Below are 25,836 nucleotides of genomic sequence, written 5' to 3'. Positions count from 1 at the left end.
TATGATACATGACTGAGGGTTTTCCAATGACAGAAATGCCAGAAGAGCTGGAGAGGAAAAGGAGTGGGGCATGTGGGGTATGCCTCGCCGGAATTGATCACAAATTCATAGGCAAAAGCATTATTAAATCGAATTTTCGTCTGTCCCCAATATAAACCATACATTTCCCACAAGTTATGACGGCATACAGAGTGAATAGAACGAATACATATTCAAAGCAATTAACAGCAGACTTTATAGGTAGTCCACGATGGTCATGTTTTTGGTCGGACAATTGGGAGGGCGATACAAATCGAATGGGGATTTTATTTCAACGTTATTAACTTCAAATTACACAGAGAAAAGCGCGGCGTTTGTGGGGGCTATTGGAGAAGTCAATGCTCGGTTTGGTCCTTAATTGCCGGGCGACAGGACACACACAGGACACAAGCGACAGCGTGTGGCGAAAATATTTTGGTCGCTGGCTGGCCGGCCCGGGAAATACTCGCATTTTCATGATGTAATAAATGAAATTAATTTCAATAATTGCAGCGATTTCGGCATCCAAAAGATTTCTCATATTCTCCTCTCTCTTCGTTGGCTTTTATTTAGGCCACTTATTTTATTTTATCTCTCGACCATGATTCCGAATCCGAATCAGGGGCGAGTGCGCGAGACGGGTTCGCGATGACCATGAAAACTGCTTAATCGGAAGAATGAATATGAATATGTTTGGGCCCCTCCTCCTGCCCCACCCTGGAAAAATATGGATAATAAGCAGAGAACACAACGCATACGCGCACAACAAATAAACGACGAGAGAGGAGAATAAATGTGGAAATCCAAATGTTTTCCTTTGCCGCTGTCTTTTTTATACATATTTCGATGCCACTCTAATGTTCCATTCTCGTGGATACCCTGGCAGTGGTATTGGGTCTAAGGGTATGCTGTGCTCTTGGATCAGCGGCTACAGCCATGACCGTCACCGTTTAGGAGACTTTTGGAAGCCGAGGACCATCGACATTTCGTAGATACTGAACTCTACATAAGCCTGATATATACCTGAAAATTATTATATTATATTATCCCCACTATGACGATCGAATGCTCTCCAGACATACATACATACCTCTCCCTCTAATAACTTATATTTCCAAGAGCATCCTTTTCCGATAGATTCTTCGTAGCGGGTATCGCTTAGTCGGAATATCGTTATAATTATTTTGTTTTTGTTTCCTTTTTTTGCAGCAACAGCAGCATTTTTAATATAGCGAAATTTGCTGTCATATTCTTCGTCCTCCCCCGCCCCGCGAAACCCATTCCCCTGGACGACTTTTATTGGATATAATGGTAGAGAGTATTTTTCGCATTTATAATGCGGGGCCATATATTTTCATGAACACTAAATTGAGCTGAAAAGCAGGTCGCGGAGTCCGGGGGAACCGTCCTAGAGAGAGAGCGGGAGGAATCGCTAGAGCAGGATTCCTTTGAAATGACAATCATACGGGGGCACAAATGGGAGACACATTTACATACAACACACCCAGAAAACACACACAAAAATACAGAAGATTTAAATTATTGTATATTATCTATAAGAACTCAGTTTGTTTTTCTGCCATGGACGAACAGTCGGATTCTAAAGGCTCTCGCCGGCCAGCATTCCGCCGAAGATCATGTCCATCCAAGCCAAAGAAGCGGAGGTCCAGCAGCTCAAAGAGATCTACCACTTCGCACGCGGCTAGCTCCACGATCCGGAAGACATACCCTCTGCGGGCATATGCCAGCTATACGATCCGGAATAAGTATCCGGGGCCCCTGCAGACCTACGACGGGCAGGCCCGCGGCGAGAAGCGTCTCATCAACTTCTCGGATCTGACCGAAAGCTACCTTTCCCTGGTGTTCAAGGAGGTCGAAGAGGAAGAGGCGAAAGAGAAGGGAAAAATTCTGTTGGAGGAGAAGAAGTCAAGTGGCTTGGTGAATAAGAAGGAGAGCAAGTGCCGGGCGCAAAGTCCGGAGAAGGAGGGATCTTCTGCAGAGAAGAAGAGTTCCAAACGTTGCCTGGAAAAGAAGAAGGAAAGGTGTCCAGAAAAAAAGAAGGAAAGTTGCGTAGAAAAGAAGGAACGCTGTCCAGAAAAGAAGAAGGAAAGTTGCGTAGAAAAGAAGGAACGCTGTCCAGAAAAGAAGAAGGAAATCTGCGTGGACCCGAAGAAAAGCTGTCCAGAAAAGAAGGAGATCTGCACGGAAAAGAAGGAGAGCTGGTGGAGTAAGTTTTTCGGGTGTGAGAAGAAAAAGAAGAGCTGTGGAGGGGGGCAGGGCCAGTCCCGCAGTGCACAGGAGATGGTCAGGCAAGAAATTTGCGCCAAGAGGTACTACGAGATGGGGCTGCGTAGGAGCCGCAAGGATGGGGCGCCTTGGCAGTCACTCAAGCACGAGCAGAAGCTGCCCTTCTACTGGACAGCGCTCACCGGAGAGAGGCTGCGGGCCACGGCGTACTCCAACTTCCAGCAGAGCTTCATGCGGCGCTTTCGGCGAGTGCAGCCGCGGGCCTCCCTCAGGCGGGTGCGCTTCGAGGCGCGCACCAAGTGGTATGACCTGGACCGGTGCCAGCGACTGCCTTTCGTCGTGCAGGCCCTGCTCTACCACGTGAGCACCGGAGCCGTGGATCTCCTGGATCAGTGCGCTGTCCGGGCGAAGTTCAGAAAGCTGAGGGGCAGGAATTAGCACGAGAAAATGTAGCCTTTTCCATCTCCCAATTTCCATTCTGCATTTCAATTTACAATTTGATTTTCTTTTCTGTTTCAGAATCTTGTACGAGAAACAGATGTTGCCGCAGTCTATTTTTGGGCCAAGAGTTTCCAAATCTGCGACTCTTTCCAGCTGCCGGTGGCAGCAGCTCCTTCTTATGGACTGCCGCCCTTGAACCACATTCGAGGGAATAATGGATCGCCGTTCCTCCACAGCCATTCCATACTTTTCGCACATGGCCCAAGGTCGCTCCGTTGACATGGCCTTCGGGGGAGGCACTTGATTAACAATTAGCGGTTCACGATTCACGATTCACGATTCGCGATTCGCGATTGACGATTCGCGGGAAACCAGCCAAGGTCGGTTCCTCGACCCATTCCCCTCCGTTTTCCCCACAGAGCGAATCAATTTCCCATGCGCATACATTAGCCATAAAAATCTGCTGTGCAAATAAAACAAAAAGCAAACGAGAGCGGAGAAAGTTTTTAAAATGTAATTTCGATTCGCTGGCAAATAAATAAAATTGTGGCAAATCGAAAGTGAGTTCGGGAAATCAGATCTCTGAGGCCAGGAATCAGGGATCATCCCAGACCGAGAGCCAGAGCCAGAGCCAGACATTATGCTAATGGAAATGAGGAAATGAGGGGAAAGTCTGCGGCTGGTGTTGGGTTTTATTGAAAAGTTCCCTTTATGGCCCTGGCCGTGGCTATTCGTTCGTTGACAACTTTCGGCCGGCATAAAACGAAGCGAAATGAAATGGAAAACTAAATCAGAAAATCAGGAAAACAGTAAGGGAAAACTCGATTCGCCACGAGTACGATTCGCCCCCGGACTCTAGCCGAAGCTCTGGCTCTGTAACTGAGATTCGCAATTTATTGTTGTAGATATTGACTTTTATAGTGGACCCAAACCCTCGGCACCACTTTCTTTGAGCTCCCACCCAACTGCCCTGTTTTCACTCTTTACACGGATTTCTGCGAATCGAGAAACAATTGGCATTCGGGAATTTCGCATGCCTGCCACTCTCAGGACTCAGGACTCAGGGCTCTGGAGCCTTCTGCCAGTCCCAACCCTTCGTTTCCAAACTCTTTCTCCTTTTTTTATGGCCGAGCAGCGAGCGACTACTGTTGCAAAGATTTTGTTGTTTTGATATTCGGCAGTTTTATTGCCTCGACCCGAGTTCGCACCTCAATTTGTCTTCGTAAATGTGAAAAATGTGGAAATTAGTTGGCGGTGGGGCAGTCCACAGCAGTGGCGCGGAGTTCCCTTTCGTTCCTCCTCTTTTCGGCTTCGGTTTATGGCCAAACATTTCATCAATCACCCACGATGTGTCACACCTATCAGGCATGAGATGCCATGCCGCTGACGCCTCGCCCCGCCCCGCCCCGCCCCGCCTCGCCTGTGCTCTTCTCGTATCAGAGGCAGATCTGTGCCGAATCGTTGTAAAAAAAGGAGTGCGACTGCCACGCCCCTTTTCTTTGCATTAAGTGTCCTGAGAGTCCCGAGGTTGAGTGTCGTTAATGGCTGCATACTTTCGGGCGCCTCAGTTGAGTTTCAATAGGCAAAAGTTTGGGTTTGCTTTGGACAAATTTAAAGCGAATTATGTACAGATATGAATTATATACAATTTTGTAGGTTATTCGCCCATCATGTAGATAGAAAACATTACAATCCTGTCTCAGGATTGCTCATTTCAACTCCCATTTGCTACCCCAAAAAGTATGATGTGTACATAAGGAATATTTTGAATTGCACGAGTACTTAGTGGCGCTACTCCATGTTGTCCGTAATTCAATCAGAGACTACTGTCCAAGTTCCCAGCAAAAGCTAATCCCGGAACCCACTCCACTCTATGCCCCGACTGGGGTCCATTTTTATGCAAAGTCGCAGGGCAAACAGGGAAGATGACGTGGAAACCGATGGACAAACAACATTTGGCGATGGCCATGTCCAAGTCGATGGCTGGATGGCTGGATGGCTTTATGGCCGATACCCAATCAACCCCGAAAGCAGGCACGGCCCACTCCGCCCTCGTCCGCTTTCCCCATTAACATAACAATAATTATGGCTACGTTCTGCGTTGACCATTCAGCCCGGAGACATTCGGCAAACACACATCGAGGAGTGGATGGATATATACCCCCAAACTTGCTCGAATACAGAATGGGATTCCGCAGTCATAAGCAGAAACGGCGCTGACAGGCCCGCTGCCGGACAACAATCGACATCCTGGCCAGCGACGCTATGCATCCGGTTGAATTGATTTGGATTTGGACTTGGCTTCGACTTGGCTTCGACTTGGAGTCCATTTCTTGGCCCAGAGGGTGGATACATTTCAAATGTAAATCGTCATTTGGAACTGTGAATGTTCCACGTAATTAACTTCAATTGGAATTGGGGCAAAGTGCCAGAGAAGAACAGGAGCCTGTTTTCCATGTTCCTGGGTAGCGTTGGCGTTGCCGTTGAAGTTGCCTTCGGCTTGCAGCAGCAGCAGCTCATTAGGGGAGCGGACATAAATTTCGATCAAAAATAAATTGACAGGCGTGCAGATTTAAGATGCTCGATGCTTAACTCGCTTAGAGCTGTGGGCCCTGTCCTGCCCTGCCCTGAACCCAGCAGCATCCAGGACCAGCAAATCCAATTTCCGCGCAGGACTTGGCAGAGGATGGAAACAGAAGATTGCGGCTCACGTACCGCCAGGCAGGCAACACTTTCGGCTCCCACTGCCACTGCCACTGCCACTTCCACCGCCGTTTCCACTGCCAGGACTTGGCCATTTATGTGAGCAGGTCATGTCGCGGTCATAAATACAACAATGCCGCCAAAACTTTTGAGAGTGTCGCGAGCGCCATAAATTTTGCTCGCAAAAACTCACGGATTTATGTTTGCGAAACGCACGCGAAGGACATGAGGCAGGCGGACAGGCCACAGGCAGGCAGGCAGGCAGTCAGGAGATAGCACCATGATGTCGCAGGAGGAGGACATCTACGAACGTAATCCACTTTAAAGTTTCGTAGCTCCAGCATCAGCCTCGGCTTCAGCCTCCGAATCAGCCTCGCTCTCAGCCTCGTCTTCAGTCAAGGATATCCGCCAGGATATCTTCTGCCTCGCTTTTGGCAGCCCCACATGCACAGCCACTGCCACTGCACGGCTCTCGTGTCCTCCACGACACAAGCCATCTTATCCAATTTGCATTTAACGCATTTTTTTGGCCAATTTCATTGAAGTCCCACCCTCCATCTCCCTCTCCATCTGCTATCCTTCTCCAAAATCCCATTTGCAGCTATTTGCATTTAAGGCGGTCCGTGAAATTGAGACGCGCTCTCTCACAAAAATTAATAAAAGTGCGCTCCGGCTCCGGTCCGGCGTCGGCTTTGGTCCTGCCAGCAAACAGCAAACAGCAGTCCGGACGGAACCACAAGTAAAAATGTTCAATAAACGTCCGGCCAGCGCTGAAGAGCGCCAACCGCAAGCGCCTTCAATGGAGGAGCCACACCCGTTCGGAGGGGCACGACAGGGGGGGGGGGGGGGCGGCAGGGCAGTCTGGCAGTCAATTTGGAATTTTGCACATTTTTAGACGCTCGAAAGGAACAGCTGACTTTGACAGCGGCCGCCCGCTGGCCGTTAGTTACTCCTAGTTTGCGGTTCCCGGACTCCCAATATATTTGCGGGCCCCAAGATGGAGGACAGAGGGAGCTCTTCAATTAAAAGCCGGAATGGAAGGCCAGAATGGAAGGCGCGCTGAAGATATCCATAGATACCCTTGCAGATCCATCGTTCGGATGGAATATGTACAACACTACGATATACTCTTATAGGGCCAAGAGGTCTTCTGGCACAGCCACACGGGAAAAGCAGGAGCAGCTGCCCCTTGGGGACGCTGGGGAGCAGACACGAGTGGGATGAGTGGGCGGAGATGAGGGCCCAGAGCGAGACCCATTCCATTCCATTCCCTTTCCGTCTTGGCCAACTATTAATTAGGTTGTTAATTTTGCATTTGGCGTGCGTCGCTGGCTTTTCCCGTGAAAAGCGCAGCAGCAGCAGCACACGTGGAGAGGGGAGGAGAGCGACATGCGGCATGTGGCACGATGATAAATCTCCGCATTTGTGCGACACCATTGGGGAACATGTGTCGCAGCTTGGCCGCACTTCCCGTGGCCCCCCACTCCATGGGGACAGCCACTGGCACTGGGACTGGGACTGGCACTGCCCCGCCCCCAGTGCACCTGTCTCAATTAAGCGTGCAAATCGCATGCCTGTCAAAATAAAATGTTTCCCGTGTAGAAATAGTGCCCTGGCAGCCTGCAGAGATCTAAGGGGATCATAAAGATGCAGTAGTCCCCCCGTACCCGCCCCAGTTCCCGTGTCCGAGGGACACCAGCCACCAGCCAGGCGCAGACCCAGACCCAGGAGATGTCGCTGTCAGTGTCGCTTTGATCGTGCCTCAGGTTGATTATTTGCGTTGCATTTGCAGCTTGTTCCACATGCCTCTTCTTCTGGCAAGGAATGCCTTTTCGAATGACGTTCATGCGTGTTGGAGTTTCGTGATAATTGACTCGGAGGTGGGGTGGGGTTGGAATTCACCCAAGTGACAAATTTAATTGGCCGCAAAACTGGGCCAAAAGATGACTGATCTGTGAGTGTTGTTGGCCTCTAAAGATGGTCTATAGGGTGCTACTATTGTACATCCCTAATGATAAAGGTTTCTCAGAAATCCCTTCTTTGCGTCCGCAAGATTCAATGGGATTTGTATTCATATTCTACTCTCTGCTTACCACCTTCTGCTACAACTCTTTCAATATCATTTCCCCATATAAACTCTCTCTTTTATAGAGCTCCCCTTCAGTGTCTTTGGCCTGCTGTTCGTTGACAGTTTTCGCTGATGCTTTGATAGATCTCATTTGGTTCTACTCGAAAAGTAAATTGAGCAAGACTCCACCGACTCCTCCGAATCAAATTGATTTCGTTGCTAAATAATTCCGTCGAAATGTGGCATCAACGCCTCGTTAATTAGAGGATGCTCTCCTGCCGAGTGGCAGCTAAAGAGCCGTGACAGGCTGCAGAGCAATTGACATTTTGATAAATACTAGATGCGGAGAGGAGTACGGGTGGAGTATCCGTCCAAAGGAGTACGAGCAGTAGGACACATGTTCTTGTCTCAGATCGGATATGGGAATGGTAGAGGATGCGGAGAAGCAGTGCAGAACTTAATGATCTGTGCCTAAATGAAGAGAGCCAGAGATATGACAAGTAAAAAAGAATTTATGGCTCTAAACAGCCACAACAGGAGCGGTGCGAGGGGACGGTGGTGTAGGCCAAAAACTAACCGGGAACCCACCCCCCCTGGCGAGGCCAAGGGCGAGGGCAACCCTCCGACAAGACAACTTTTATCAGAAATTCGCACAAATCACGCAAAAATGTTGCACACTTAACGTGAGGCACTCACTCGCGTTAGGGGTGAATCGCCGAGGGAGGGAGAGGTTGACAAGGGTGACCTGCCCCTGCCCCTGCCCCCGACCACACCAACATTCGACTGATAAGAACTTGCAGCCTAATGCAGCACGGGAGGCCATGGGTGAGGGGCTGTGGGCTGTGGGGTAGCCGGAAAGGAGAGTATCTGGAAATGGGAACGAGCAAATTTTGCAACAATTTCCGGCCAGCAGCCAGGACAAAGGACAAAGGACTCACTATGTCCAAGTGGCAGCATTTCAATTGCCCCGAAATTGGAAATGGAAAATGCTAAAATGGAAAAAAGCGCCACTGAAAACTCATAAATTGTAGATCGAAGCGGCATTTAGGAAGCGTTCACCATGCGTGACCAATTATTGAAATACGACTTTAATTGAATTTCAATAAAATGTAGAACATTTTGTGTATTTTCTGCATTCTGGCCATTCTGTGAATAGGAAATGTGCCCTAAACCAGCGGATGGAACCAGCGGAACCAACGGAACCTGCTCCTGATTCTGTTTCTGTTTCTGTTTATTTATGGCAAAATGGCGAAATGTTTTTGTATAACTCTAACAATTGTTTCCCTCCCCCCCGCCATTGTTTCATTATTTGCCAACGCATTTTACGGATAGAATAGAGAATAGAGAGAGTGCTGCATACGGGCATCTGGGGGTACGGGGCAATTTGTTTAGAACCTGATGTCTAGGACTACAGATCACGCTCTCCCGTTGATTTATGGCCCACAACCCGTTCGCCGTGTCAATAGTTCTCTCTTTTGATTTATGTATGGCTGTGGCCCCTGGAAAGGTGCTCCATTTGGGGCTCCAAGAGAAGGGGAAATTATGATTACACCTCAACCATGCATCGATGAAGGCAGTCGACTGCAAAATGTCAGGCCCACCCGCAGAGCTTCCTGCAGGACTCCGGTACCCCAGGACCCCAGGACGCAGAGCCAAATCAACGGATTACAAGCGACACACCATTCACAATTCCACAATTCCACAATGAACAACAATAACGAGCGCAATCGTTGATTGAAGGTGGAAAGCCGAAATGCTTTTGCTTTTGGGGTGGAATTGAGTGGAAAACCTTTGGCATTTGGCAAAGGGTTCGGGCATTGAGCATTGGGCATTGGGCATCGGGTAATCGGCGGGGTATCGGAGTATCGGGGTATCGGGTGTCGGGTGAATGAGTGACATCGGCGCATGACAAAAGTCACATGGCATGCGGATTAGTTACACCTTTTGCACAGGACACAGGGCACAGGACATAGGACACACAACACACAGACACACGCGCGTTGCAAAGGATGTTGGCTGTTGGCTGTTGGCTGCTGTCGTTGTTGAGGCGGACACGGAGACATTGTTGCTGCCCGCTGAACTGTGAATGGAATGCATTTTCCGGGGCATACTCTGAACCTAGGGCCGTGCCATACTCGTGCCATGATTTATTCCCGATTGTGCAGAGATTAGCGCTAATGGCTGAGGATAGCCCACAGCCCACAGGAACAGCCTACAGCCAGGACTACAGCTGTCCTGCAGGAGGAGAAGTGGATGGATGGATGGAAGGGTGGATGGGTACATAGATGGGCGGATAGAAACCTTTCAGCATAATTGAATTTGGCCATTCCTTCGAGGGACATTCACCTACTTAAGCCCCCAAAAAATGGCCTCTGATAACTAAGCCAAATATTAGCCAGGCCAGGCCGAAACGAAGCGAAAGACAAATGCCATGTGTGTCAACAGTTCATCGAGGCGTCAATTACTTTGCATAACTTCTGAGGACGGAGATGGAGATGGAGATGTCGTGAGTGAGAGTGAGTCCTCCAGTTGCTTCAGACAACAAATGAATTTTAAGTGTGGCCAAAAGAAACGGCCCAGAAACGTGTGCGTACGACTTAATCTGCTCTTGGCCCGCTTAGCGGGTAGCGCGAACCCCATCTGGAAGATGGAAGATGAGGCAGAGTCGCAGGATATGTGTATTTATGGAAGGAGCCTCTCTCAGATATTATCCGCTTATTTATTGCAGTCGTTAACATATCTTAGCCAACTGGAGTTTATCTTTGAGGCAGCTGCTGTGGAGCCCGGGAGTTAAATGAGCCAAGATCTGGACAGGGACTGCGATTTGGGCCGGGGACTAAGTGAAATTGTTTAGTTTTTGCACGACTCCATCGCAGTGCAAGTGAAAGCGGAGACGACACATGTCTTATGCTAAGTACGTGACGATTTGTATTATTTTAAGCGAATTAAAATCCTAGAAATCAGAGTCTTAGTCGAGGATAACTTGTGGCCTACTTAGAGCCACTGGCACTCCTCCAGCATTTCAATTTCGGGATGAAAGTGAATTGCAATCCCCCCATACCGAAAAGGGGTTGGGTATCCCTTTGACGGCAATCAATAATGAAGAGTTCTCCAGAATAAATGCCAGGGCATTAGGCCGCACCGCAGAGGCCGCAACATATTTAGAAAGCCATTTTCACATGCCACTGGAGGAATGGATGTCAATGTCACCGCCCTGGCAATCCGTAGGATAATGATTAATTGTCAATTTAGGTGGGACAACAGCCTGGCCACAGGCCGGAGAAATGGCCAATAAACGGCTCGGTCGACAGTTTACCTTAAAAGCCAGCAGCCAGCAGCCCACAAACGGAGCTTCCGGGATAGGCCTACAACTATTCGAAGCCCAAAAAGAGCCACACACTCACATGTCCATCAACATCAACATCCAACCTCCAGCGTCGGGCAGGAGGAAGTCCTCGATGTGGTTGGGCCCTGAGTCCTCCGACTGGCTGACATGTAGAAATAAATGTACTAGAAAATTACCAACTTATGTAATCTTGGTTAGCATCATTTATCAAGTGGACGTTTTGCAATTTTTCTTACTTTTGCAGAGACCCAGAAGCGAAGCAGGAGCACCAGGACATGCCAAGAAGTCGGCACAGGACACACACTCATGTGCGTATGTGTGCATGTGTGTTTGCGTGTAGACTCAGTTCCAGACTCACAGGAAATGACCATTTCTCAGCCTTTCTCTCGCTCTCTCTCGCTCTCTCTCTCTCTGGGGGACTAGAGAGTGAGGTAAATTTGTCATACCTTGAGGTCTGCTTTGAGGAATGTCCTTCTGGCTAATTGAAACTCCTTGGGAGGAGCGGAGAGCTAAACAGAGAACAACTTTGACGGGCTTCGACTCAGTTGTCACTGAAAACCAGAAAATTAATGAAATTCCAAATTCTCAATTTGTCGAGCTGCTACTCTGCCTCTTCCGTTCGTCACGCAGTCATTGGTTGCACTCTTTCGTTCGTTCCAAATCGGATCCCCATACGTCCCTACATTCTTGGTCCTCGCCTATATCTGGCTTCTAAGATGCGTGATTATGAGCCAGCAGCAGTTTCAGTTCAACAACAAGGAAGACTACAACACCATCCTCGACGCGATGAGCAAGGACTTCAATGAGCGCTGGAACAAGCAGACGAAGTCCCCCTACACCAATCTGGAGAACTACGTGCAGCGAGCGGTCCTCGGGAATGGCAGCTTCGGCACTGTGGTGCGTCCTCAGAAAGTCCTGACGATCCCCTCTCACTCCCCGAGACTAATCCCTTGACCATCAACCACCCACAGCTCCTTGTCAGAGAGAAGGGGGGCAAGAACTACTATGCCGCCAAGATGATGAGCAAGGAGGATCTGGTGCGGCTGAAGCAGGTCAATCATGTTCACAACGAGAAGACGGTCTTGAGCGCCACCCGATTCCCCTTCCTCATCCACCTGATTGACTCCTCCAAGGACTTTGACTACCTCTATCTCATCCTGCCCTTCGTCAACGGCGGCGAGCTCTTCTCCTACCACCGCAAGTGAGTATTCCCAGCTGCCTGTGGGTCGAGCTCTGAGTCCTTTATTCCCAGCACCTAACGATGGCCAAGAATGCGGAAGTTCAGCGAGAAGCAGTCCCGATTCTATGCCTCCCAGGTGGTGCTGGCCCTCGAGTACATGCACTACATGAATCTCATGTACCGCGACCTGAAGCCCGAGAATATCCTCCTGGACGTGAACGGATACATCAAGCTCACGGACTTTGGCTTCACGAAGGTACCAGTACCAGTGCCAGTACTAGCTAGGACTATATTTCTACCTCTCAATCGATCTGTTTTTAGCGCGTGGAGGGACGCACCACCACCCTGTGCGGCACTCCCGAGTACCTGGCCCCGGAGATCATTCAGCTGAAGCCGTACAACAAGTCCGTGGACTGGTGGGCCTTCGGCATCCTGCTCTTTGAGTTCGTGTCCGGCCGCTCGCCGTTCGCCTCCCACAACCGGGACGTCATTCTGATGTACTCGAAGATCTGCCTCGGGGAGTTCCGCATTCCCAATTACTTTAGCGCCCACCTGAAGACACTTGTGGAGGCACTCATGCAGGTGGACACGTCCAAGCGGTAAGTGCGAGGAGCCTGCCACAGCGTCGGCATCTCATTCGACAGCTGTGAAAGGTGTTCTTTCAGCCTAGGCAACTCCCCGGACGGGCCCGCGGACATCAAGACCCACCCGTGGTTCCAGGGCGTCGACTGGTTCGCGGTGCTGAACCAGCAGGTTACGCCGCCCTATATTCCGACCGTTACCAACATCGAGGACCTCTCGCACTTCGACCACTTCGAGAGCAAGGCCAAGCTCAAGTCTAGGATCAATCGGCATCCGGAGTTGTTTATGGATTTCTAGGATCTGTTGTGGATGTTCCTTTTTTGTCAGTTAGTTTATAGTGTCTGAGATTTATCGAATATAAATAAGTTCCGATCCGGAAGCGTGCCTTTTGGGAACTTTTGAATCTACAAAATTCTAAATTCGAATAAAACGGAAAGATGGGTCCTCCTCCTGGCGAAACGCCCATGCACTTCAGCCCCAAGACGGACTATCTCCTGATCCTGGACAAGCTGCGGGAGGACTTCAACAAGAAGTTCGCGCAAAACGTCCCGTCGCCCGGAACGGGCCTCGACACCTTCGAGGTCAAGTCCACTCTGGGGGCGGGCTCCTTCGGGAAGGTGCAGCTGGTGCGGGAGAGGGAGTCCGGCCAGTACTTTGCCTCCAAGCAGCTGAGCAAGGACCAGATTGTCAAGACCAAGCAGGTGATGCACGTGATGAGCGAGAAGAACGTCCTGCGCTCCATCCACTTCCCCAACACGGTCTACCTGATCGCCTCGTTCAAGGACTTCGACAGCTTGTACCTCATCCTGCCGCTCATCGCCGGCGGCGAGCTCTTCTCCTACCACCGCAAGTGAGTCCTCGCTCGCTCTGGTTTCTCCCGTACTACATGGAGAACATCTTGAATCCTGTATCCGCCTTTCAGGGTTCGCAAGTTCACCGAGAAGCAGGCCCGCTTCTATGCGGCACAGGTCTTCCTCGCCTTGGAGTACCTCCACCACTGCAGCCTGCTCTACCGGGACCTCAAGCCCGAGAACATCATGATCGACAAGAATGGCTATCTGAAGGTGACGGACTTTGGGTTTGCCAAGGTTTGTATCAACAAAAACACATGGTTTGGTGTGACCAAAAATTCCCTTTTGTGTAGAAGGTGGAGACCCGAACGATGACACTGTGCGGAACGCCCGAGTACCTGCCGCCGGAGATCATCCAGTCGAAGCCGTACGGCACCAGCGTGGACTGGTGGGCCTTCGGGGTGCTCATCTTTGAGTTTGTGGCAGGGAGCTCGCCCTTCTCCGCGCACAACCGCGACGTGATGGCGATGTACAACAAGATCTGCGAGGCGGACTACAAGATGCCCTCGTACTTCAGTGGATCCCTGCGGCACCTGGTGGACCATCTTCTGCAGGTGGATCTGTCCAAGAGGTAGGCCAAGCCATAGCCAATGAAAGTGTTTTCTAATCCCCGCCAAATCCTGTAGATATGGTAACTTGATCAACGGCAATAAGGACATCAAGGAGCACGAGTGGTTCAAGGATGTCGAATGGATACCGCTGCTCAATCAGACGGTGCATGCCCCATATGTGCCCAACCTGGCCAACTCCGAGGACACGACCCACTTTGACAAGATCAACGAAAAGCCGCGATCCAAGGCCAAGAACATGCGTCACGAGGAGATTTTTGCGGACTTCTAGCTGGATTTATCCTCAATCTTCGTCTCTTGATTCTAGTCTGTAACAGTTTTCGGCAGCATAAAAAGCTAAACATTTCCACTCTTCGCCACTCGATCGGCGATTGGGGATCGGGGATCGGGGGTGACTTCTGCTTGACAGCCAGCTGGTGCTCACATGTGGACTGGATGGAAGCGTAGAAGATTTTCCTGGCATTTTCTGGGAAAACAGCTGCTGCAGAGCACTCCCTCGATTTCCCACACTTGTTGCACGCCCTCGGCTCCCGATTCGACAAACTTCAGTTGTAATTAGACTTGTGGCAGTGCCATAAATCTCCCACATCTCGGGCGACGTCTTTTGTTGAAAAGATCTTTGATGCAATTGGATGGATTTATGGCCACTTTTGTTTATTTATTTATCTGGGCGCCCCCCGAAAAGCGAGTGGGAGTACACTCAGCCAAAGAGCATCTGTATCTATGTATCTCTCGAGAAGAGTTTCGCAGTCATCTCTCGAAACTTTTGCACGAAATTATGTTAAACAATATTTAAACGGGCGCTGCTCCGCTCCGCTCGTCCCCCGTCTAGAGAAACGCCATAAATCTTTTATACCTTTTTCTGCTCTTCTGCTCTTCTGCTCGTCTGCTCTTCTGCATATCGGGCAACATTGATTTATATGCAAAGACTTAATAAAAATAGAGCAGACAGCACGGGAGAAGCAAAAACTAGACGCCAGACCATGGACCATGGGCCATGGGATACCTTTTCTGCCTCTGTCCTATGTCCAGTGGCTAGCAAAACAAAGAGCCACCGAGGATGGGGCCATGGGGTATCCAGCAGGAGAAAGGAAAAAAGTTATGATTATCATAATTTTTGTTACGTGAGTTTTCATGTGGAAAAGATGAAACATCATCGTCTCTGCTCTTGTCTGCTCTTCTCTACTCTCTGGTCTTTGGTCTCTGCAGCAACGTCCGCCTTGCCTGCGTCTCCTTGGGGTGGTTGGTGGCTGGTGGCTGGCAGAAGTCGTCATCACTATAATCATGGCACGCATTTACTCCTGTTTTTACCTCTGCTTTTTGGCGCCCGCCAGGCCGGCGCCAGGACACCAGGACGCCCTGCTCCACCGCCAGACAAGACTCTGACTCCTCCGACCACGCATCTTCGTCTCCAGACACATTTTCCTCTCAATGTTGTGTTTTACTTGTGCGTTTTCGGTGGTTTCCTTCCTTCAGGAGAGGGCTGGTGCTTCCTGGCCAGACGGGGAATCGCCGAATCAGAATCGGAATCAGCAGCGGACTGTGCCTCACTGTACCTCACTGACTCTGACTCTGACTCGGACTGAGTAAGACATCATGCATTCTAATGAGAATTTTAATTGCAGCCCATTGACCACTTGAAAAGTTCCGTCAGCTTTCGTTCCGGCCCAAAACGGGGCACGTGGCGGATGCGCCTCACGCTCGACTAGCCTGAGAATTGATGGAAGGCCATGGCCCAGGCCCAGGCCCAGGCCCCGTGTGCTCTGTCCTGTGTCCAAGTTCGTGGCTCAACCCTCCTCGCAATGCAGTGACAAATTTGCAGCACGGAGGAAATTAGCGATGCCCGCCGTCAGATACATTTCACATTACGGACAGACAATTGCGTCCCGGGGGTTGGTGTCCTTCCCGTATCTTCCCGTAGCACTTCCCCGAGAAGTAAGCGAATTAATTGTTGTTTTGATTGCACAGAATGACGACGAGAACTGAGGATGGGTCCTGAAGTGGCTGGGAAAATCAGGAGACGCGCAGAACGGGTTTTGGGAAAATGAATTGTACGTTTATTGATGCATGAAATGTGCATGTGGATCGGTGAAAATTCGTTACGAAACTTAGAATCTAGAAGGAGCACCAGTCGATGCCCAGGACCTACGACTGTTCCAGCTCAATCTCCACAGAAACACCGGGCAGATCGTCCTTGAACTCTGGCGTGTAGACCTTGCCAGAGGCGAGGACGAACTGCTCCTCGCAGTCCATGATGAAGTAGGCGAAGGGGCGGTTCACCTCGAACCGTTCCACGCCCGGCTCCGGCTCCGGCTCGGGCACGGGCAGGACAGAGGCGGAATCCTCTGCAGCCTGTGGAGAGCGGGCCTGGGTGGCCGCGGAGAGGGCGTTGGCGCTGCTGCCGCCCTCGTCCACGCGGACATTCACGAACTGGACAATCTCATCCACATGGACGTCGGGGTCCTCCGAGAGCAGCCCCAACTGGGCCTCGGTGCGGGAGAAGAGGCGCCGCAGGCCCATCTGCTTGAGCATCGACTCGGAGCGCGAGGTCTCCTCCACCTGGAACTTGGGCAGGGACACGTGCATCTGCCGGAGCTGCGCCTTCTCGCGTCCCAGCTGGAAGTCGCTGGGCTGCATCTGGGCGATGACATCGTGGAGGCCCTCCGTCTCGTCGGGCAGCAGGATGCACAGGGCGTAGCGCGAGGTCTCGTAGGGCAGCGACAGGACACGGGCCTTCAGCTGGGGCAGATCGGCCACCAGGAACTGGCCGCGGGTGTGCATCATCGGAGCCTTCATGGCGTCCTCGTTGGTCATGAAGAAGAACTCGTCACTCCCATCCCTCAGTTGGTAGAAGGGCGTGGCCCAGCTCCCCCTGTAGTACAGGCCGTTGAAGAGCAGCATCTTGGACTTGGCTCCGGCGGAGCGGCCAGTGATGGAGTTGGCGCTCAGGGCAGAGGTGATGTCGTCCTGCCGGAACAGACTGCGGGCTCCATAGACCTGGAAGAGAGTGCTTATCAAAGGATAGCCCAGCTAGAGAGCATTCTTTCTTCTTACCCGACTAACCGCTCCCAGATGCGACTCCAAGGCCAGCATGATCTCGTCGGCACCGCCCTCCTTGGACGCCGCTGTGTTGACGGCGCTTTCCAGTTTCTGGAGGGGTAGACGCACCTTCTCGGGTTCACCGGCGGTCACCGCCTCAGAGCCGACCACTTTGCGCAGCTTCTCCTCCTCCTGCACCGTCTCGTTCTCCTCCAGATTGAGATTCTGACTCTGATTCTCCTCGTTGTCGCTCCTCTTGTTCTGCTGCTTCTCCACTGGATTTTCCCCAGCTGCGGCGATGGCTTGTTTTTCCTGTTTTTCCACAGCCTCTGCTGCTGCTTCTGCTGCTGCTTCTGCTGCTGCTTCTGCTGCTGCTTCTGCTTCTGGGGTTGTGGCCTCCGCTTCCGCCTCCGTGGTGGTGGTGGCTGCCGCCTGCTCCCTTTGCAGCTGCTCGGCCTCCGCTTGGGCAACTGGTTTTTCCACATACTGCTTGTCGTCCACGTCGCGGTCCAGCTTGGAGGCCTCCTTGTCCAGCACCTCCTCGCCGTAGGTGTCGGCGGGCACTGACAGCAAATCGTCGTCCAGGTTGATGCGCTTCAGGGTCTCGAATCCGATCACATCCTTGCTGTTACTCTGCTCCGTGCTGCTGAGGCTCTCCTCCCCGGCCTCGGGGGCGTCGGATCCGCTTCCCTCTGGCTGGAGCTGGAGCGAAGTGTTGGGCTCGTTCCAGTCGTAGTCCTTCCGGTTGATGTCCTTCACCTCCACGAAGTAGTGCTGCTGCAGCAGCTCCTTGAACTCCTCCCGGGCGCTGTGGTTGCGGTAGATGTAGAACCAGGTCTGGAACGAGGGCAGTGCCACGGCGGAATCTCGGTTCTGGTAGCGTCCTAGCACTCGACGGTACACGTCCCGCAGCTGCGAGCGATCCTTGGGATATCCGAAGACCTTGGTGAACTCCGCGTAGGTCTCGCCCTCGGAGGCCTCTGCCAGCACTCCCAGAATGGAGGTCACTCCCAGGGGCGAGTGCACCTGGTTGGCGTCGATGTCTTTGTTGAACTTCAGCAGCTGCATGGCAATCAGCTGCGAGGTCGCACTGGCGAAGGAGGCGCCCTTGGAGGAGCCCTCCTTCTCGGCGGTGGGCAGGGAGCACACCAAGGCCGCTAACAGGGGCAGCACACAGAGAACCGCTTTCATTTTGGGTCGTAACGAACTGACGGATCGCGCGAGTGGAGCGCGAATGAAGCTCAAGAAAGTTGGCCAAAGACTTTTTATGAAAGCCAAACAAGAATCATTTGAATCCGCGTCGAGAACCAAGCAGCAACGGCAGCGGCCGCGTCGCCGACTGCGCCTCAAACTGGTTAGCAGAGAGTGGCAGAAGCAGTGGGGAGGGGGCTTCCATATAAGGTCTTGGATCGATCGATCGTTGGTTTGACAAAGAAAGTCGCTTTTGCTCTACTGCGACTTCTGCGACCCGAACGAAAGTGGAAGTGGCGTGGGCCGTGGGCTCTCGAGCACCTACAAATGGGGCAAGCAAACAAACAATCGTTTCGGTATTCAAATAATCGTATGTACGTACACCTCCCCCTCCTTCCAGAGTTCAAAGTCATTGAAAACCCCAAATGGAAGACCCAGTCCCTCCTCCAAATGGACAGTCAACAACAGGTTTCCACACCCGATGACGGCTACGGCTACGGCTACGGCTACGTGATTGACATTATACGAGTACCAGTACGAGTACGAGTACGAGTACGAGTATCTTCTGGCTGGTTAATTGTTAATTGCATTTTCTTGTCTCGTGTGGCAATGGCAATCGTATTTCCATGAATCCGAGATGGGCTTACAGATTGCCTCACAGCATCATCTGTATCTGTAAGATATCTGTAAGTAGGAGAATTTTGCAAGTCCATCCAGAGTTCTCGAGATCCACTACCTGGCCACGCTTGACGCTTGCGGCTTGACCCAGTTTCTATGCAAATCGAGTGGCGAGACACGGCCAAATCGAGCATTTGCTGGCCCAAAACACACAGTTTCAACACACTTGGAGGCCACTGAACTTGGCCGTCGCGTCGTCATCATCATCATCGTTGGCTGCGTCGTGCTTCTGATTACCAAATAAGACTCAAAGCACAGCTCGAAGCCAGGGGAAAGCGGCCAGAACGGAGAGGCACAGAGACAGAGCCAGAGTCAGAGAGCCAGTATACGTACACCAGGTGCCGGCTTGCTAATATAAAGTGCTAAATTTACACGCTGCGGTTGGGCAGCAGCAGCATCGCTCGTGTCTCTCCTTATGGGGAACGAGTTTTCCATTTCCAGAACAAGTCTCGGCAAAAAAGTTGCACAATTGCATCAGGCGGAGGCGGCGAGGGGAGGATCAGGGAACTTTCCAGATAGCCAGAGAGCAGACTTACAAAGAGGCTGGGATTCTGGTTGGGTTATGTAATTTATACAACAAGTTCCGCATCTGTTCGAGATACAGATACTCTCTCAGAGGAGCGCAGGTTAGTGAACTTTGTGATTAATCAGAGATCAATTAACATCAAGCGGAGGGAGTCTTCCAATGAACCTGATATTATTCTCTTCGTGCTTAATTTGTTTCACTTAATTTTAGATTGTGTATTTAGCGATTAGGTCTTTTGTAGGGCATGGAATCCTCGACTCTTGAGGCTACTAAGAAATGGAACAAGTTTATTGTATTTTCATGCCTATGAATATCATGCCACGTCAAAGGTGGATATATATAATTACGATTATAGCTACAATTATATATTTATCGATTAGAATATTGATTTTTAACCTGGCTATAGATACGTACATCTCAAACTACGAAAACTATTGATTGGAGGTTAGATCACTAGTTCAAAGTCTCTTCTTTGGGACTCCAACGATTATTCTGCATATGTTAATGGTGTTTTTCTGCTGTTTAAGGACACTATAGAACCATATCCCAGTTAGCTGCAGAACTCTCCATAACTTTCACACCTGATGCAAACAGTCTTTATCAGCCTAACATAGGATGGCTCTTGAATTATGTAATACTTTATAAAGGTAAAAAGCAAATGTGTTGTTCCTTTCTGCTAAGCGTATTCCATGTTCGGTTCAGCCAAAAAGTTATCATTACTCTTTCATTTATTTGTTGTCACCTTGGATCTTGGGGCTGCCGGTTTTATTTTGTAACAAGAACAGAAACGGATAGTATTTTGTATTTGTATTTTTGTGTGGCGTACATAAATTTCAATGCCCAAAACCATAAATTAGTGCGTCGTAGTAGTGCCCTGCAGAGTGGTTGAGTGGTGGCGAGTGGCGAGTGGTGCGGTGGTTGAGAGAATTCTTTCCATGTGGGCAGCAGACCCCAGACCCCAGACCCCAGACCCCGAAAGGGTCGTGCGGGTTAGGTGAATTAGAAGTTATTATGGAGACAAAAAAGGAAAGAGAGCAAGAGGAAACTAACAAATGTCGCATAAATTAGAGGAGGCATGGAATCCGGCAGGACACGGACACGAACACGGACACCTTCTCGACTTCTTGTAAGACGAGGCCCAAACGGCACCGCGGGGAGACATTAAGAATTAAGAGGAATCTTTATCCCAGAGCTGGACAATAGTTTCGGAAATAGTTTCGGTCTTTATAGAAGGGCGTGACTAATTGTTTGATTTATGCAAATGTACTGCAAAACTTGTTTCGTTGCCTGCTCCTTCGAGGCAGTAATTAGTGACTGGGAGAGATACTTTCTTGAAGATACTTTCCTCTACTATAAATCCTTTGGCTTTAAGGAACCCCATACCGTCTCCCTCTCCCTGGAGGTGGACTGGTGGCTGCTGGCTGTCATCTGTCAGATGTCAGGACGGTGGCAATACATCATAAGTCAAAAGGTGAGCCCTGGCCCCGGGGTCGCCAGCAACTTGCACAATAATTAAACTTCTGTTTATTCTCTCTCTCTCTCTCGTGGATCTCTCTGGCATAGAAGTTCTTAATTATGTTTGATAAACTAACATCCTCCCCCTCTCCAGAGCCCACGCATCCACACACACACATACATGTCACGTTGACATTTGGCACTCGACAGGCCTCCCTCCGGGAGAATGAGAGATGATGAATCTCCCCTGCTTTTGGTTTTGTTTTTGCCTCCAGGGCCATGTGTGTGACATAATTACAGAACAAAAGCCTCTCCAGGAGGGGGGAAATGGGGAAGGGAAAGGTGGTTGGAGTCTTCTTGAAGTCTTTCCCGGAATTCACGCGCTTCATTTGCTTCGCTTACTCCTTGGATCGCGAACTTTTCCGGGCACAGGCATGGCACTTCATTTAGTCACGTTTTAAACTTGAAAAAGAGTGGAAAGTGGAGCTCCAGGAACGGCGCAGGAGCAAGGGCCCATCGTCTAACAAGTTGTTTGCTGTGAAGGCGCAGATCCTGCCCTGACACGTTGGCGGAGCGTAGCGGAGGGATGGCCGGGGAGAAAATCCCACTCGTAATTGATTTATGACATCAAAGACATATTTTTCGCAATGTTGCGTGGCCTACGTGCGTGACAGTTGCCGGGAACGAGGACCAGGACCACGACCAGGACCAGGACCTGGACCATGGCCTAAAGGACTAAAGTGGCTAGGACTTGGGCTGGTCCTGCTCCTGGTCTTGTTGATAATTTTGACTTATGGCCAGGCTCGTGTCGGGTCTGCTTCTGTGCAGGATTTGTCACATAACTCGTTGTCACTGGGCGAGGAGCGTCTGTCAAAAGTGCTACACGAAGATCTGCCTCCAGCCATTGCCTCCATCTCCATCTGTATCTCCATCTGTATCTGTATCTGTATCTCCGTTCGTGTATCTGTATCTGCGTGTTTCTGTGGCAAAGTTTTTCTATTAGGCGCAATTATTTCAAGGTATTATTGCTTTTAATTAATTCAATTAAACGCTTCATAAATTTTTACTTTTTGATTTCGTTTTGCCTGCGGCATTGGCGGTCGCCTGGCGCTTTCCTTTAATGGAAAAACTTTGCCCATGGTTGGCCAGAGGATTTCCACCCAAAGGGTTTAATTAACGGCAATTGCTGGCAAGGAGCAGCAGGAGGAGCGGTAGGCGGAGCTGGAAAAGGGAATGGGATGGAATCTGTTACTTTTCTCAAGATTTCCGTTGTTTATTGAGATTCCCGTGGATTCTCGTGGCTTTGGCTCAGCGTAAAATTTGATTTGGGCTTTGAATGCCGCTTATTGAATGCCGCGCGGGGTTCGCGTTTATTTGCATTTTTGTGTGCATGGCTGGAGAAGGAGTCGTCTCGAGGAGGCAGGAGTGGGCATTCCACAGAGTACTCTAGCCCCCTGGCTATTAAAAGCAGGACTCTTCCCTCCGATGAGTCCTTCCCTGATCGAATTACCACCCAACACAAACCAACAACAGCAACAGAAAGGAGCGCAGAACAAAAGCTCAAAGTTCGCTTTCTGGCACTTCAATTAAAAGGTCATCAGCAGTCGACACAGCTGCTGCACAGGGGATATCCTCGAGGACCTCCACCTAAAACGTTATTGATATGTAAGAGGCATGCTCACACCTTCCCAGAGAGAGAGAGAGTGCATGAACGAGGGGGGATGGATGCTCTCATGTGAGGTCTGGACTTCCATCATTATCAGGGACAGACGGGGAAAGTTTTCCTGTTGTCCTGTCCTGTCCTATCCCGTCGGCGTCCGGTCGGTCAGGGGCCAACCCTCTGGCAAATAATCGAACTAACGTAGAACAACAATTTGTTTTAAATGCCAAAAGGGAACAATCAGGCAGCCAATCGAACCCCTTAATAATTTATGAAGCAAAGGTGCCAGGGATCTACAAGGAGCAACGAGCAGGGAGCAGGGAGCAGGGACTGCTGCTCTCCACATGTGGGGGATGTCCGGGCAAAAGTTTTGCCATCTAATAGAGATTAAATGCATGTCGAAAAGGCAATTAGTTGGAGCTTCTGTTTCTCGGGGATCCACCATCCAACCCTCTTCCTCGCCCTCTCTTCGACTCCAACTTTCGACCTTTGTCCTTTGCTCATTGAATCAAAGTGTTGCTCAATTTTTCTTTTGGCCAAATGTGTCCAAGGTGTTGTGCCTTCTGGGGGATGGATGGACGGATGGATGGTGGATTGCTGGATGGATGGATGGAGTGGCAACTGCCGGAAGCAATTTAACCGAACCCTTCTCAAAGGTTTCCTTCCTCGAACATCGGACCTCGAGATCAAGATGGGAATCAGAGGCGCAACGTCAATGCTAATTAAACTCGCGCTGTCGCCGCTAATGAGCAATGAAAACAACGTGTTGTTCCTCTACCCCTTGCAGGGACTCCTGCACAGGACTTCCTCCATCTGGCTGGCCATCAGGAATGGTCTGATAAATCCGGCATCCGCCATCCGGCATCAGCGGTTCTCAGGTTAAATCAGCCATCAAAATAATGAAGGCCCAACCCAGTCCCAGATTTCTCATTACTTTTAAATATTTTTCCAGCAATTTTTCGGGCTCTTTTTTCTCTCGACGGTCTTAAGCCATTTAAAAGGATTAGTTGGCTGATGATTTTTTCAAAGGATTCCTTATGGCTTGTGAGGGTGGTTTACCCTTTCGCTGCTACCTTTTTTCGTGGATATTTCAGGACTTTTGCAGGACTTTTATTCTTTAAAGTACGTGAAAAGAAGTCGCTTAATTCAATTTGCTGCCTGTTTCGAGTGATGATAAGAGCAAGGATCTCTGGGGGGGGGGGGGAGTCTAAAGGGTTTCTAATTGACAATCGGAGTAGGAAAGTGCAATCCAGGAAAGAAGTGTTGCCTGTTCTCCGGCTGTCCTTCCTTTACCCCCCCGAAAATAAATTCACACACATTACGATTGTCATTTTTATGGAGCCCAAAAGTCAAATGTTGCAAGAGAGAGCCAATGTTACCTCTCGTTTCCCTCTGTTCGACTCGGCCACACTCTTTCTCCTTCCTTGGAGAACTCTTTGGGCTCCACCTGGCAGGAAGGATGACAGGCTGAGGAGTACCCCGGGCTATGGCAGGGTATGCAAGGGTATGTAATTCATATTGCGTAGCACTCGGCCATAAAAATTACAATTGACTTTGAACTCTGGGGCTCGGGCTGGCAGCGAAGAGCAGCAGGACATTTCCACATTTGCACATTTCCACATTTTTACATTTTGTCAGGCAGCCAACGGGGCAGCGATACATGGAAACAGACTCAACCTCAGACTGGAGTCTCGCTCTCTGCAGTCCTTCCGTCTCCTTTTATGACACCAAGGTACACGGTCGAGACGACGCAACGACAGCGACAACGACAGGGACATCGAGACAGCGAGACAGCGACAATGGAGATGACGGCAATGCAGCTCCGCTTCCAAGTTCCAAGGTGGAGCGGAGCATCGTTCTCCTTTCTCCGCACCCCGCACTCCGCTCTCCGAGCCGAGTCCTGGCCAAAATGTTATGGCGGAATTATGCGACGACGTCGTTGCCCCTGGTGTGTTTATGGCCCCCCAGCGAAGGGCGTTGATGAAGAGCAGAGTGGAGTCTGGTGCTGGTCCTGGTCCTGGTCCCTGCGAAAATTATAAATTATAACAAAATGCTGTGGGCTCAAAAAGTAGTGTTTCTCTCTCTCTCTCTCTCTCTTTGTGAAGAAGAGGTTTTTCTTTTTTCCGTGCAGTTGAACACGAGATGCATGACAAATGGCTCCAGCACTCCACTCCACTCCACAGTGATCCCTGTCCTGGCAGGAGAGAAAACCCTTTAAAGTTTTCCATTTATCGTCACCGCATCAGTTCATTAGTTGAGCACAAAGATTCCACGGCTAAACGAGTACACGGATACGGGATACGGATGCCGTGCCAGATTAATTGCCTCGCTGAGCTCTCCAAGTAAATATTTAATTAATCGCCGATTTGTTCACTGAGCTCTCTCTCTCTCTCTCTCTCTCTCTTTCTCTATGGAAACAAATATATCTCCCACTCTTCCACTTCCACTTCCCCTTCCACTGTCTCTTTCTCTCTTAGCTTTGTCTCAAAACGGAACGCTTTGTAACTAATCGAAGCCATCAATTATGTTGATAGATTGGCCCTGGCCAAAGCCCACGTACAGCAGCGGAAGTAGTTGCAGACCCCTGGCCGGGGATTGAGTGGAGAGGGAGGTACACTCGGCGAAAAGAGAAACGTGCTCGCAATTGGGCAATAGTGAGAGATCTGGACTTCGAAAACTAAGTTTCTCCCAGTGCAGCCAGAGAGAAGGGACAGTTGCTACTCTCGTCGTTGGTCTCCTTACAGTTTGTCACACAGTTGTGGCAGCTGGAAGATGTAGGATGGCTTACCGCTGCTCAAGGTACTTGTAATTGAATCCATTCGGAGTGTCCAGAGCCCCTTGGGGAGGAGTGGCATGGGCTGGGCATCGTTCCGTACAGCGGCAGGATAATCAAAAGGAGTTCGCTTATTCATAAGCTTGCTCATGCAAAATGGCAAGTGGCTGTTGACAAAGTTTCAAGTATTCCGCAACCTAAAAAAAACCGAAGGATAAAAAAACCACACACACAGGAGGAGAGGGGATGGGGATAGGGCAATGGACAGACGTGTGTCTGATCTGAATGCTAGATAAAATTATTACCCTTTTTATTCACGCTGTTCTCTCGCTGGGATTTGTCCGAATTGGAAGCCGTGTCGGGTGCCGCCGGTGCCCTGGACAGGAGATGGCTATGGGCCATGGATATGGAAGGGAGCCGTTGTCCGAGTTCGAGTTCGAGTCCAAATCCAAGTCCGAGTCGCCGTCGCCTGTTTATTTCCTGTTGGACACTTTCCGTTTGTCGTTTGT

General features: G+C 50.3%; 4 protein-coding genes across 8 annotated transcripts; 3 read left to right on the top strand and 1 right to left on the bottom strand.

Annotated features, from left to right (window-relative positions):
- Positions 1-1,499: 1,499 nt before the first annotated feature.
- LOC6595309 lies at positions 1,500-3,197 on the top strand. 2 transcript variants are annotated; one of them, XM_026994845.1, is made up of 2 exons: positions 1,500-2,245; positions 2,785-3,197. In XM_026994845.1, the coding sequence occupies exons 1-2, from the start codon at positions 1,600-1,602 to the stop codon at positions 2,919-2,921; spliced, it is 783 nt and encodes a 260-aa protein (XP_026850646.1). In that variant the 5' UTR covers positions 1,500-1,599; the 3' UTR covers positions 2,922-3,197. The 2 variants fall into 2 exon arrangements, with proteins under 2 accessions (XP_026850646.1, XP_002020436.1); XM_002020400.2 differs by having other exon boundaries at positions 1,502-2,714; positions 2,785-2,850.
- Positions 3,198-11,422: 8,225 nt separating this feature from the next.
- On the top strand, positions 11,423-12,963 carry LOC6595310 (protein kinase DC1). Of its 4 annotated transcripts, none has more exons than XM_026992709.1 (5): positions 11,423-11,720; positions 11,795-12,024; positions 12,094-12,259; positions 12,325-12,602; positions 12,657-12,963. In XM_026992709.1, exons 1-5 carry the CDS (start codon positions 11,550-11,552, stop codon positions 12,880-12,882), a joined length of 1,071 nt encoding a protein of 356 aa, XP_026848510.1. In that variant the 5' UTR covers positions 11,423-11,549; the 3' UTR covers positions 12,883-12,963. The 4 variants fall into 4 exon arrangements, with proteins under 4 accessions (XP_026848510.1, XP_026848513.1, XP_026848520.1 ...); XM_026992712.1 differs by having other exon boundaries at positions 12,669-12,959; XM_026992719.1 differs by having other exon boundaries at positions 12,674-12,951.
- A 40-nt stretch (positions 12,964-13,003) lies between these two features.
- On the top strand, positions 13,004-14,591 carry LOC6595311 (protein kinase DC1). The gene is made up of 4 exons (XM_002020402.2): positions 13,004-13,435; positions 13,508-13,673; positions 13,730-14,007; positions 14,063-14,591. Exons 1-4 carry the CDS (start codon positions 13,023-13,025, stop codon positions 14,274-14,276), a joined length of 1,071 nt encoding a protein of 356 aa, XP_002020438.1. The 5' UTR covers positions 13,004-13,022; the 3' UTR covers positions 14,277-14,591.
- Positions 14,592-16,039: 1,448 nt separating this feature from the next.
- LOC6595312 lies at positions 16,040-18,272 on the bottom strand. The gene is made up of 3 exons (XM_026994901.1): positions 17,414-18,272; positions 17,060-17,371; positions 16,040-17,002 (listed from the first exon to the last, which is right to left on the bottom strand). Exons 1-3 carry the CDS (start codon positions 18,233-18,235, stop codon positions 16,151-16,153), a joined length of 1,986 nt encoding a protein of 661 aa, XP_026850702.1. The 5' UTR covers positions 18,236-18,272; the 3' UTR covers positions 16,040-16,150.
- Positions 18,273-25,836: the final 7,564 nt, after the last annotated feature.

Source organism: Drosophila persimilis, unplaced genomic scaffold, assembly GCF_003286085.1.
Source record: "Drosophila persimilis strain 14011-0111.01,24,50 unplaced genomic scaffold, DperRS2 tig00000000-arrow-pilon, whole genome shotgun sequence".
NCBI classification, from domain to species: domain Eukaryota; kingdom Metazoa; phylum Arthropoda; class Insecta; order Diptera; family Drosophilidae; genus Drosophila; species Drosophila persimilis.
The sequence above is the reverse complement of the archived record's forward strand: the minus strand, read 5'-3'. Positions and strand labels throughout refer to the sequence as shown.